The 14,369-nt window shown below is 41.1% G+C and overlaps 1 protein-coding gene and 1 long non-coding RNA gene across 2 annotated transcripts; both read left to right on the top strand.

Moving 5' to 3' along the window:
• Positions 1-4,250, top strand: LOC134191645 (uncharacterized). The gene is made up of 3 exons (XR_009971823.1): positions 1-267; positions 338-383; positions 4,131-4,250. It is a non-coding gene; the product is annotated as an uncharacterized LOC134191645 (long non-coding RNA).
• Positions 4,251-4,418: 168 nt separating this feature from the next.
• Positions 4,419-12,372, top strand: LOC134191080 (CD109 antigen-like). The gene is made up of 31 exons (XM_062659642.1): positions 4,419-4,635; positions 4,813-4,865; positions 4,926-4,943; positions 5,015-5,066; positions 5,156-5,244; positions 5,322-5,367; positions 5,453-5,537; positions 5,599-5,716; positions 5,793-6,026; positions 6,206-6,277; positions 6,337-6,438; positions 6,497-6,559; positions 6,628-6,843; positions 6,909-7,064; positions 7,133-7,285; positions 7,353-7,528; positions 7,592-7,823; positions 8,348-8,557; positions 8,620-8,746; positions 8,808-8,984; positions 9,781-9,862; positions 9,926-10,178; positions 10,242-10,434; positions 10,493-10,686; positions 10,757-10,912; positions 10,990-11,056; positions 11,119-11,468; positions 11,525-11,615; positions 11,694-11,768; positions 11,835-11,940; positions 12,004-12,372. The coding sequence occupies exons 2-27, from the start codon at positions 4,818-4,820 to the stop codon at positions 11,142-11,144; spliced, it is 3,345 nt and encodes a 1,114-aa protein (XP_062515626.1). The 5' UTR covers positions 4,419-4,635; positions 4,813-4,817; the 3' UTR covers positions 11,145-11,468; positions 11,525-11,615; positions 11,694-11,768; positions 11,835-11,940; positions 12,004-12,372.
• Positions 12,373-14,369: the final 1,997 nt, after the last annotated feature.

Below are 14,369 nucleotides of genomic sequence, written 5' to 3'. Positions count from 1 at the left end.
GGAGCATTGTTGCACCGCCGGGATATAAAGTAGCTTTAGAAATAGAAAAATTTGAACCACTTTGGAGGTCCTATTCTCAATGCCATCTTGCCAACTTAACGTTTTGGGATCGTCGCTTAGACGGTGGCTATCCAGTTTATTGCGAGCCGCAAAGCGACAGACGTCCGAGAAAGATAGTCTCGTTGTCTAGGACTCTCAATTTTACATACTTTCGAACACAATTTCGTCGCGGAGGACAGGGATTTCGTATCAAATATCACACATTTGGTATGAATCTGTACTTGACTAATTAATATTAAAAATTAAACTAAGACATTGTTCGTTTGCACTTTAACAGAAGACAAATGTTTAACGGAATGCAAACTCCTTCCCTGGTACCGCCGGTGAGTGCTATCTTATCTGTTCTACATCAGTCACTTAGTATTTCAACCACAGTTGTGTGTCCACAGTTTTCCATCTAGACTTCTAATAACAGTAGATATAAGTATATGACTATACCGATAATGATAATAGTGCATGGTGATGGCAGTGGCGGCAATACCGCGTATTTCTTTGATTAAACGTCGCCGTCGATTAAACGCCGCCGCAGCTGAGAGTACAGACAAAATACAGACGCCATTCTCGAATAAACGCCGCATTTTAATGAATTCCAATGTATCTAACCCGAACGTTTGAAGAAAAAATCATACGACTTCGGAGGCATACTTGAGGCAAACGTTTCTTTAGACTACCCGGATGCTGTTTCACTGCAGGCGTCTCAAGGTGTGACATGCGTTCAAGTACGGTAAGTGTTTTTCTCTTTGAAAAGTTGTAAAACCTCCAACTTGTACACGTATATACACACCCCTAAAGCACGGAAGAAAGCTCTAGTGTACCAAATAAACGCCGCCGTCATTTAATTAAATGCCAAAGTTGAAACCGCCAGCTAAAAACAAAAGCCTCGGCGTTTAATCAAACAAATACCGTTGTGGTTCAAGTTTGATTGTCTCTAATTTTTTCAAAAAATTACAGCAACAGGTGATGGTTAGTTGCTAGATTATTTAGAGTTCTTAGAGTGTTTTAATTAAGCTGGATTTACAATATGCGAACGCTTGACCGTCAAGTCACGTCGTACTAAACTCAAATTGTAATTGACTCGACGCGACGCGTCCGAATAGAACCGAGTTCTATTTGAGCGTCGCACCGGAAGCTGAGCACGTCGCGTCGAAAGTAGCACCTTGATTTCGACCAATCAGAGCCAACTAAAAATGCACGTGTGGCTTCCGTGAGTGATGATTACTGATTTCGGCGCTGTACTCGATGTTGAGCAGTCTATAGATTGTGTAGGGAGCTGTCATTGCTCGTGGATGATCAGCTGCAAAATGTACAAAGACTAGCGTGTTAGGGAAAACGCATGGAAATGGATTTTGAGCAAGGTGGGGTTTCGGCAGAATTCTGCAAGTAGAAAATCGAAGCGCGAGTCGCTAGTTCATGAATTCATGCAGTGACGTCTACAGGGCGCTGAAATCATATTGTGAATGGCACAACGCGTCACGCGCGAAGCGTGCCACTCCCACGCAAGACGACGGGAAGCGACGCGACGCTCAAGCATTGGCATATTCTAGATCCAGCTTTACTGTCTTCTCATCTCTACGGGAGAGAGTGTTAAGCTGACAACACTCTTGTCTGCATTGACTTGCTTTATTGACAGCGTATCAATGATAGTCTTACATGTACAACACCGTTTTCAACTATTCTTGGTGTTGACTTTGTTTTCTTGTTTGCGCACAAACCTTATGTTTAAGTGTCTGCGAAAAAGCGATATTCCAACAGGTGCGTAACTCCTGTGGGGCGCAAGAGGCGCGCGCATCCCTTCGGATTGAGCACGTGAATTCTTGAACTTCTGGAATCTAGAACGGAAATCCCGTAAAGGTTAGTTTACAGGAGCTTTTTATTCAATTAGAATACTGCTTGCATTTCCTTAGTTGAAGTGACGACCTATGCATGTACTGATAGCAACTTTTGTGAGAAGTGCAGGGCGCGCTTAGCCTTGCCTTACGGATTTTGATGACAGCTCCCGGATATCGCAGATCTAACGCGGACGTTGACCGGACAGAAGTGATGAGGCAATCCAAAGCAAAATTCAGAAGGCAGAAATCTATTACGAGCGCCTTAAGCAAAGCAAAGCGCTGTCCAGAAGGGATAGAGGGCAGTACTGAAGACTGTGACCCGGCTTCCACACCGAAGGTGATTCATCAGCTGATGAGGTGTCTCCGGCAACTCTAGACTGCGATCCATCGTCATGCCAGACTTCTTCTGTAGCAACTACGTTCGAAGACGTGAGAGATTCTTTTAGAGTGGACTATTATTCATGGTCAGTGCATCCATCTGGTTTGTCATCCGAGGCTAAGCTACTGTTGCTCAATAATCATTTTGTTCATGATAAGGGTTACAATTTGTGTCACACTGAAATGTAATGTGGTTGGCTGAAGTTTCAGAATCATTCTTTTTCTTGTGGTGACTGTGATAAAAAATTTGACTCTAGGTAGGCGTGGTTGGTTTAAAGTGGATCTGCCAGTAGTTTGCTGAGTGCGCGCCCCTCTCTAAGTAGGCCTGGTTACGCCACTGTCCCACAGCCTGCACGACAAAAGTCTGCCAGTTACAACCGTTGGTAACGCTACAACGTTTTATAATATCTAAGACTAAAATTCTTGTACTATATTTAGACTTTAATTTATTATACGTTGAGTACAGTTCGATGTTGTTCAAATATGATCGATATGTAGTAGCGGTACACTGGTAGTTATGTTGCGCGCGTGCGCGCACGCACACACACACACACACACACACACACACACACACACACACACACAAACACACACACACACACACACACACACACACACACACACACACACACACACACACAAACACACACGCACGCACGCACGCACACACACAAACACAGTAAGTGGTCTGGTTATAGTGATATACGTATATATAATAATGATGACAATAAATGTTATAAAAGTCATGACTTAAAGGGAAGTCCAAAAAAATGAACTTAACTTTTATGAGTAGATCTTACCAAGACAATTCGATCGGTATAAGTTACTCCGTTTTTTCGTTTTTGCATACCAGAACGAGCGATGTTATTGTGTTGTGCAACGCCCACGCGCCTGCTCCGCGCTCCCTGGTCGATTAAGCTCAGCCCACTGCGAACGCGTTTACGGATGACTGCTACGGATATATCGAGGATGTCGAATGTGAATGCGAAGATATTATGAAGATCTGCCTTCTTGCCGTCAGTGGTTCCTCTCTAAAGTAAAATGGTGTCGGTCGAGCTGTTTTCCCGCCAGACTTTGAAGCAGAATTCCTCAATACCACGGCTTACCTAGAGAACGCGCTTGTGCTTGAGTATTTGTTTATTCTTGTTCTTTTAATATCCGATGAGAAACGTTCAGCGCTCCGTCTGGCGTGTGCTACAGAGGACGTTCCTATTTTCATATCCGGTCTCATCACTTCCTTTTGCCGCTGATTGGTAGAAGGTTACAATCCCGGATGTAAATATAGCATCATTCTCTGTAGCGCACGCCAGACGCGCGCTGAACGTTTCTCTTCGGATATTAAAAGAACAAGGATAAACAAATAGTCAAGCACAAGCGCGTTCTCTAGGTAAGCCGTGGTATTGCTTCAAAGTCCGACGGGGAAACAGCTCTACCGACACCATTTTTCTCTAGAGAGGAACCACTGACGGCAAGAAGGCAGATCTTTAGAATATCTTCGCATTCACATTCAGCATTCTCGATATATCCGTAGCAGTCATCCGTAAACGCATTTATTCGTTTGTAGTGGGCGGAGCTTAATCGACCAGGAAGCGCGGAGCAGGCGCGTGGGCGTTGCACATCACAGAAACATCGCTCGTTCTCGTAAACAAAGCGAAGATAACGGAGTAACTTATACCGATCGATTTGTCTTGGTAAGATCTACTCATACAAGTTAAGTTCATTTTTGTTGGACTTTCCCTTTAACAATCTAATGTCAAATGTTTACGAACACGCATTATATTAACGACATTAAGTCTAACGAGTTGTTTAACGCTTAAAAAGCGGATCGATATCTTACCAATTAATAATTATTACTGTTTCAAGTTGTTGTCACGGGTACACGATTGCAACGTCAGGAGTGCTGCGTCAAGGCTCTGTTGTGAGTGAATGTAATGTTAATGTCAATGCCAAAGGAAATCGTTCAAGTTAGTGCTCAGCTCTTTAACCTAACCGACTTCCGGTTGATATGCAAAGCTGTCCGTACTATTGAGACAGGACTAGATGGTACATTAGAGTTAAACTGCGCATAACCTCATTTCCACTATTTATTCCATTGATATTAATCTACTTTCAGAGTCTAAGAATGTTGATAAAGTGTGGCTGTCGCTGGAAGTAAAACGACGACTACATCAAGTTTTCATAATAAATGAACAAACAGTATTTTCGTAGATTCCGTCCGATGTTCTACCTTCTCAGTACCGACTCGATGTCTACGCTCATTCTGACGACAAAATTTTCATAGAGGAAGATGCTATTGTGGGTGTGGCGCCAAAGGGCCCAACGATATTAATTCAAACTGATAAGCCGGTTTACAAGCCTGGACAAACAGGTAAACACAATGCTATAACGGCTACATAAAATGGAGCACTACCAACGCAACGTTCTATGACAACATCCTTACAGGCAAAGTTGTACAGTACTAATGTCACGCATATTCGCTGAAATTTAATTCATCTGTTTATGTGAAACAGTTTTTACTATGTCTTCTTCATATTCTTCTGTTTAGTTCGAATGAGAATTGTTGCCCTTGATTTCGAAATGAAACCTTACAAAGGAAACGTGAGTTAATATTTTAGTGGACCAGGCTGTCATGCTCATTGCTTATATGTATACACGTAGGTAACAATAGAGATATCGGTATAGTTTATCCAATCCATCTTTTGAACTGTCAACGGTGAACTCAAATTTACGTTTTTGTACTCTTAAAGGATGGTCATGGTACTAAAGTTCAACAATGGATAGACAAATCGCCGGTCACAGGTACCTAGTTGCTTCCAATACATGAAAATTTGTTATTAAAAAGGTTTTAATCTTAATACCTCAAATCTCAAGAAATATTTGTTTGTAAGGAATTGTTCCTTTGTCGTTTCCCTTGTCCGACGAGCCAGTTGCTGGAGTTTGGAACATTTCGGTGTACGCACTATACCCACCAGCAGTGGTACTGTATTGTCTCATAGTCTTTGATTTTACCAGTCATTAGCACGTGAAAGTAACAAAACGTATGGTTTCTTGCAGGAGAATTCTAAAGTTCAAACTTCATGTTTTCAAGTCAAAGAATACGGTACAAAATTGATTTTACATATTATGTCAATTAGATAGTCTTGCTCTTGCCAATTGTGACCCTCGTGTTGTCTGTTGTGTTTCAGTACTACCAAAATTCGAAGTAACAGTTATCGTTCCACCTTACATTGTAACTACATACAAGACAGCTCCCGTAACGGTTGTAGCAAAGTTAGATAAACATGAAACGTTGAATGACAGCATTTCTATAATTACACGAATTTTAATTTAGATACACTTATGGAAAACCGGTAAAAGGCGTGGCTTGTTTAACTGCAAAATCTGTATACGTCTCTCGCTATTCTACATATGTACCTCGACCAACACGTACGTCACAAGAATGCAAAGAGGTGCAATAGATTAATGCAGCCGTCGTTTCTTGAGCGAAGACAAATTAGATAATTGAACTGTTGTTTCAACATGCAGATCGACGGAATAACCGACTTCAACGTTTTACTGGGATCAAACTTTTTATTATCACATTACTACTATACGGTATTTCCGTCCTACGTCGAGTTTAATGTAACAGTAACAGAAAAAGGAACACAGACAGAAATCAACGCAACGGAGACAGCAGTAGCATCCGAATATGATTATGTTGTCACCTTCCTACCGGGATCACACAGAACGTTTAAACCAGGACTGCCTTTCACCATAAAGGTATATACGAATACTAACGTGTGCACCTCCAGATTAATTTACTTTAGATATCGACATTTGATCAGGTCAATGTAATGACTCCTGATTTGGTGCCGGTTTTCAATCGGACAAATGTTATCATTGACTTGTTTGTATCGCAATATCCATCAAACAGAAGAATTCATTCTACTGTTGTTCAGGCTATCAACGGTACGGCAGAATTTGAAGTGTTTTGGGGAAGAAATCATTTTAGTGATGACATCGTCGCTAACGTACGCAAATTGAACGTATTTTACAGTTTGTATTGAGTTTAGTTTGTCGCACAATTTAGGCGATAGTCGATTACGCTAATACAGCGACTCACACAATTCAAATAAACGGTTTTTTCGGCAAACCTCAGATCACCACCAGATCAGAAGAAGAGTTATTACTTGTAAGAGTCTATCCATGCAGTCCGCTTATATACAGTATCTTAACTTTTTGCCTTGTAGCCTGGTAGCAATGAGTTGACATTCTACACAACTGAAGCGGTCGAAACAAACTTGTTTTTGCTGGTAAGATATTGAGATCTTTTTAAATAATCTTAGAGTTTTTTTCCACCGTTTGTATTTCTGTTCAACAGATATCATCAAAAGGATCACTCCTGCGTTCCTGGACTGAATCAGTGAAAGCGGAAAAGTCTGGAAAGTATTCGGGAGTATACGAATTTGGTATTGCCATCGATATCAGCTGTGCAATGACTTCTCAGTTTCATCTCGTTTCCTACTATATCGGAGAGAAAAACACCGCAGTTGCTGATGTTATTACATTGAGAGTGCAGCCCTGTTTTCAACACAAGGTATGAGCAGTGGGCGTATATATGTCTTTCCAAATACTTGTTCAGACAACAGCTCTGCATTATAGCTCAACGTGGCGTTTAGCTTAAATGAGACAAAACCTGGAAAAAACATACAGATGTCGATAACAGCAGATCCTGGTTCGATGGTCAGTTTATCAGCAGTAGATAAAAGCGTATATTTGGTGCCTTCCTCGTGTGCAAATCAAATGACTGCAGAAAATGTATGTTCATAGTGTATATGTATTTATCTGCCGGTCGAATGTTGAACGTCAACGTCTTACTCATGCAGGTATTAGCTGAAATGTCAAAATACGACGTTCATTCTAGCTTTTCTGACGACGGCGGAACGGGTCTGTATAGTTTAAGCGAACCGGTAATTGGTGGTTTGAGAGACTGGTGGAGATCGTGGTGGCCCAACACTGAATATCCTCATTCATTTCGAGTAAGATACGCATGATGTGCATGCAAAGAAGCAAACACTGCGATACTGCTATTCTATTGTTGAATAGTCTGCAGGTATAGCAGTCATGAGCAGTTACCACTTTGGAGGTAAAAAGATTTATCGCTTTAAACGTCAAGTTGGTTCGGGTGACGGCGCAGAAGAAGAAGAAGGTGGTCTAGCTGGCATTGGCAGAGTAAGAACTTTCTTTCCCGAAACGTGGCCGTGGGAAGATCACATCGCAGAGTAAGTTCGTCTTCAAAGAAACAAAGTATAGGAAATGTAGATGTGGCGTGTTTCTTCGTCCAGTGCTAACGGATATGTGGTGTTGAACTTGACAGTTCCTGATACTGTCACTACGTGGGTGGCTGACGCATTCGCTATCTCAGAATCTTCAGCTTTTGGAATAGCGGAGATGCCTGCAACTGTCTTAGCGTTTCAACCATTTTTCGTGTCGCTCAGTCTTCCATATTCGGTCATTCGAGGAGAAGAGATGACTGTGATCGCTACAGTCTTTAATTATTATCACGAAAATCTCACGGTAATTTATATCACGAAAATTTGTTTGAATGATATCATTTCTTTTTGCTAAAAATGTTAGGAAATAATATAAACAACAAAGACTATGTCTGTATTATTAATTTCTAAACTTCTACATGTCGAATGCAATAATTTATTAATAGCAAAATGTTTCTACTTATAAACTGCATGTGTGTACGGCAGCGGCCGTCAGGCGGTTAGGCGAACGACTATGCCACTCCATGCAAACGAAGTAAACTAGCGTTTCATTTTGTTTCTAAAATTAGATTATAAATTTGGTCAATGTGCTGCAGCATAACTGCATTGAAGTTGTAATATATAATTATATAGTTATAATAATTATGTAATAAAAATATAATATAGTTTGCATCTTTCAAATCTGCAATGCTTAATTTTGTTTGTGTTTATGTAACTAAAGTTATTAAAAGTTATTATTATCTCTAAATTGAAATATATCTAACTTCCTACATCATACATTAGTAAGTATGTAATACTGTAACTGCAGTACTAGCGACTGTATTGCAGGTGTTGGTGGTATTAGAGAAACAACTATCAGAAGTTAGATTTTCCGACGGAGACGGCAATAAGAGAAATACGACTATCTTAGTTCATTCAAAAGACAGCGCTACTGTTCGTTTCCATATCGTACCGTTACAATTGGGATACATTCCGCTCAAAGTATCGGCCTATTCCTCGTTAGAATCCGATGCAGTGTTAAGGACTCTTTTAGTGGAAGTAGGGCAAACAAGCGATGATGGCTAACTGTCGCTAATTTGTATTGTCGGTATTTTCAACAGCCGGAAGGAGTTGAAAAACGTGATTCTCAAAGTGCTTTTGTTTCTTCATCAACTAATTTAGAATTTCCTCTGGAATTACCGAATTATGTCGTAAATGGTTCCGCTAGCGTCGTTTTGTCTGTGACAGGTAAGAGAGTTCCTGATGTACTTAATGCCGATGGCATGTATTACACGCCACGACTTTTTAGGTGATTTCGTGGGTCCCGCCATAAGCTGCCTTGGTTCTCTTTTAAGAATGCCATATGGATGTGGAGAGCAGAACATGATCAACTTTGCTCCAGCCGTCTATATCAGAAAGTATCTCGTAGAAACCGATAGTCTTACGTACGCGACGGACGAAAAGACAAAGAGGATAATGAGTACAGGTGAGTTATCAACAGCAATAAATAGCAATTGTTTGATACAATAATTACTCTAATTAATTCGTTAATTAAACACGTTTTACACTAGCTGAATTTATATATATATATCACTTCTTCAATGCATGTCATTGTGTTGCCATTAAACCATATTTGTTGAGGAGATCTAGTTGTTGCTTATTAAATAATATGTTGACGTAGGGGATTTACCTTCATCAACCTTGTTGTGCAAATCTGGTAACTCCATTTAGTCATCGGTTTGTACCGATATAGACGCTTTAGTGTCGTCTCAAATTGACTTTGTGTTCGAGTGCAAACACATATCCACATTGTTCACATTCTCGCTAACTAATTCAAAACTTTTTATCGCGTCCCAAACCTTATCCATACACTGTTACAAAATGTCATAAGAAATGATTTTTAAAATGGGCTACTAATACATTTTCAGAAATTTGTTGTTTTAATTATATACATAAAGATAAATTTAAACCTTAGTATGCACGTCACTTCGATTGTTTACATAAATAAGCGTGCTTGTAAGCAATTTTTAGTCAATTAATAATAGACAAGTTATAATTTTCATATCTGGTGGCTCGGATTAGTATATATATACAGTATATAGCTAAAATGGCTCGTCACACGTGTTTCTCGTCATTTAGCTTCATCTTTTATCTTCATAATTACATGTGTCTAGCTTGCATATAATACACTTTTTAAATTTAAGACAAGAAATAACGTCTTATACATAACAGGGCAATTTTTTGAAAACCCATTGTATAAAGGTTTTATTATTTGTGTTAAGGTTATCAGAGAGAATTGACGTACCAAAGAAGAGACGGCTCGTACGCTGCTTTCGGAGATGGCAGTATGAAAGGAAGCTTGTGGTAGAACGAAGCACATCAAATTAAGAAACTATTATTTCCGATATTCTAACCCATTGTTTGCAGTCTGACAGCTCTCGTTATGCGCGTTTATGCTCAAGCGTTACCGTACATGTACATCGACATCGAATCGATGAGCCGGTCGCTTTGTTGGTTGATAAATCAGCAAAGTGAGAACGGATCTCTAGGAGTGACAGTTGACGTCATACACGGAGAATTGTATTGTGCATCGGTCGGCTCAAAAGAAACCGTTCAATTAGAATTAACGGCATACAACATAATGGCACTTTTAGAAGTTAAACGCAAATTGAAAAACAAGGTAATTCATTTATAATGTGACAATCATGCCATCTACTAGAATGTTGTTTGTATATCTTGTTAGGAATTGCAATGCAATGATGGCAACGTTTTTATCGACGATGTCGCTAGAAAGAGCATATTGTTTCTTCTAAAAAACATTGACAACGTAGTTAACCCGTATTCTAAGGCGATGGTAGCGTACGCGCTGGCCATGGCAAACGAGGAAGAGTCAGATGCACTCATTGACCAGCTATTCTCACTTGCAGACAGAAAAGGTTAGTGCGTCATCGTCACTTCTATCTATTCGATTGTGTAACGTTAGACTATCTCAAGGCGGCACGTGCTTTTGGTCTCTCGGACAGCAATGTAGACGGTCATATAGATGTCGCTACCAACCGTCGAGCATACAGACGGCTGCTTATGTAATTCTGGCATGTGTGGAGAGAGACAGAATAGCAGAGACGGTTTGTATCGTTTCGTGGTTGAGCGAGCAGATGGACGGATGCGGCGGATATCGATCGACTCAAGTAGCTGCATGCCATCGCATACACTGTTATATCGTAGACAGCAATGTACACGAGATGGTTTGCACTGTAGGATACGGTATTGGCATTGTTTGCGCTTTCTCAAGCTGCACGAAATTTCTACTCTGATGATCCGATCAACATGACACTTCACGTTACAATGAAGAATCACATAAACAAAACGTTTAGCGTAGACTACCACAACAAACTGATCACTCAAAGAGAGGAGGTATTCTAATCGTTCTAAAATTAAGTTTGAATAATAGATAATAGAGGGTGGATTGTAATATTTGTGGTAAACTGTAGATCGTCATATTCCATTCCACCCATGTAAAAAGCACGCAGTACTGGGAGTGGTCACGTATTGTTTCAGGTGATAAAAAATTGTAATATGTATAATGTTATATTCACTCTTATTACTTCGTGGACATTTAGGCCGATCTGACCTACAACATTCCTAACGTCGATCCAAGCGACTCGTTCGAACTAAACGTATCTGTGAAAGCCAAAGCATTTAACTTAGACGAGATCACGTTTGACTTGAATCGATTCACACGAAACTCACAAGACGAAATCAACGAACTACTGAACCCTGACGATCTCCTCTGGGAAGAAGATCCGGATATAAACGAGATAGACAAAGAAATTGAAAAAGAGTTCGAACGGCATTCGAGAGAAACAGAGGAGGAGAACAACGAGAGGGACACACCAACACGGACCGTTTCATTTGCAAACGAAACGCAACAACAACAACCGACAGTTTTGATCACGAATGTCTGTTTTATGTAAGACGTCGACTATGCAAACAATTTATATAGCGTGACATCCCCATCCAATGTAGGTGGAAGAGACTAGAGGAAAAACCGGGAATGGTCATCGTTGAAGTGGGTCTGCTGTCGGGATTCCAAGCAGACTCGATATTACTTCAACAAGTATATACAAAAACTATCATTTAATGTTCACGTATAATGTTCTTTATATCGTGGTTATCGTTTTCGTTGTTATTTCAGTTATTTCCAAAAACAGAGATCGGTCTGATGCGATATGAAGTTAAACGTCGTGTCGTCACTTTCTATTTTGATGAAGTCTGAAAACTTACACGGTTTTATCGTTGTTGCATTACACTTGTTAGTGAACATCTTTAATTTTAGTTTCCTCAAGACAAGCCGTTATGTTTCAGTTTTGAACAAAAACGAAGTCACTGCGTTGTAAACCTTCGACCAGCGTATGTCAGGGCGTATTCGTACTACCAACCGGGTATTGCTTACTATTGAGGATTTCTTCTAATTGAACAAGTTATACGTTCGATTTTGTCTCTAGACTTCAGTACAACTGTAAAGTACGATCCTCCTGACGAAATTTCCAACAACAGTCTGGAAGAATGTGATGCAGAATCATTACTGGAGACGTAGTTGAAATATTGTCTTCTGGATCGGGTGGAGGTCAAAATTTTGGTTAGTAAGAAATTTGATGAACATGAAATAAAGACAATGAAACAATGGCTGTCTTGAATTTTTTGTGGTTTGTATGTGTCTTCAGTGTTTAGTGTCTAGGTTTGAATGTTGCTCATGATCAGCAGTTTGTGAAAGCATGTGTAATTAATTAAATAGCACGAGAGACAACATTGACCTCAGTCTGTTGCCCTCAAACAATCAGTTCTTCTGAGACCTGTGCTATTGAAAATATGAAAGATCATAAACCATATTTACGCGAGAGGACCACGTGACCTTGTCAGCGTGCTTTGGCCGACACGTGTGAAACCACATGTTTCTATGAACACGTGACAGCTAGTTCACGTGGTGTAGGTAGAGGGTGTAGCAACCTACCGCGAAGGAGGACTGGACTGAGCTGAGGCACAAACGAGTCTACGCACATGTATATTCGGCTTCCTAGACTTGTGTGTAAAATCCTTGGCGCTACACAGGTCTGGGTAGTCGAGGCCCTAGCGAGTTTAACAGTACCCGGATTAAACAGGCAATCCAAACGGACACACGTCTAGAGGTTGGTGTTGTTCCCAATGAATTTGCTTGAGCAAGCTGAAAGTGACGGAGATACTTTTCGCGAGCACTCCGGCGTCCACTTTCGAATGTCTTGTGATCTGATGAATGAATATCTGAAACCGCAGAGAGGAGAAAGTAGTCTTGACTTTGTTTGCGCTACTGGATGGCCTGCAGTAGACTTAGCATCGAGAGTCGGTAAATCAGGACGAGTAGTCGGTGTAGATATCGACGAGAGGAGAGTAGCGTTAGTTAATGTAGCAACTGTGTAGTGCACTATTTGCTTAGCTTACGTTAGTTGACGTCATTAGGCAGCGCCTATATAACTTGTGAATTTGCTAGACTAGCGTAGTATTGATTGTGTATCGTGTAGTACGTGTGTTGTGTAGTACGGTGTATCGTCTACTTAGATAGAGCTTAGTTCAAGTTCACTACTTGGTGTACGTAGCACTTGCGTAAGGCTTGGTCAGTTGATCGTTCGAGTGTGTCCTATATACCAGTGCCTGCTTGGATTATATTACACGAGAGAGTGCATTGTATTACGGATACGTCTAGACAGGAGCACAACGTATTTTATAGAACGTTGCTACATTTGGTGTCAGGAGTGGGATCTATCAGCGATACAGAAGCATTTTGACGAAGTGATCGAGTACGGATCTCACAACGATAGGAGCATTTGCCGAAGTGATAGTAAGAAAGTGTCTTTGCTCGTACGTGTATCCTATCGCGTTACAGTGTGTACCGTTGATTTGAATTGCGATACCCATACTTTGAATTGCGGTACCCATGCTTTGAATTGCGGTATCGTTGCCCACAGTTGTGGTATACTGGTGCTTTGAATTGTGGTACTGTAACTAATGGCGCAGCAAGAACAGGAACAGGAACACCCGCAACCGCACAATCCGCGTTCTCTTGGAAGCCGGATAGTTTCTCTTCCCGATTCGTTTAGGGACGGTGATATCGAACAATGGCTGAAGAAGTTTGACTTGTGCGCGGATGCTAATGGCTGGAGTACAGAAGACGGTGGGACTAAACAAAAGATCTTACCGACGTATCTGAAAGGACGTGCTTGGGTGGTTTACGATCGTCTTACCGCAGAGCAAAAAGATACGTATGCACACTTGTCCACAGCTCTCAAGGTAGTGTTCTCGCCACCAACGACAGAACGACAGCGACTGTCTACGCGTCAATTCCAAGACCGCAACTGGAAAGCTGTGAGCCCATGGAAGTCTACGCAAGAGAGCTTGAGGGACCGATTGACAAAGCGTACCCGAAACTGTCAGCCGCTATTCGGCAACAGCAGCTAACCGACAGATTTATAGAAGGCATGCCAGAATTCGTTCGTCACGAATTAGAACTCCACGCAGAAACCACGCTGGAGGCCATAATTACAAGGGCGAACGATTGATGCTGTTTAGTGATCGGCGTAAGACAACCGGAGGATTACAGGCGGTAGTTAATGCCGTCGATGGGAGATGTCCGCCACCTCCGTGGAAGTCAACAAAAAACGAGTACATTACGAAGCTAGAGAAGAGACTGGAACACTTGGAGTTACAGCAACAACAATCAACGTCTCAAGGGCAACCTACTCAATATGCATACCCAGTTGCACGACGTCCGGCTACCAAACCTGGAAGTGGTGAGCGATTGTGTTACAAGTGCAATAGGCAGGACATCTGCAACGCGATT

This window comes from Corticium candelabrum, chromosome 15, assembly GCF_963422355.1.
Source record: "Corticium candelabrum chromosome 15, ooCorCand1.1, whole genome shotgun sequence".
Taxonomy (NCBI): Eukaryota; Metazoa; Porifera; class Homoscleromorpha; order Homosclerophorida; family Plakinidae; genus Corticium; species Corticium candelabrum.
Note: the sequence above shows the minus strand (reverse complement) of the source record. Positions and strands in the feature narration are given on the sequence as shown.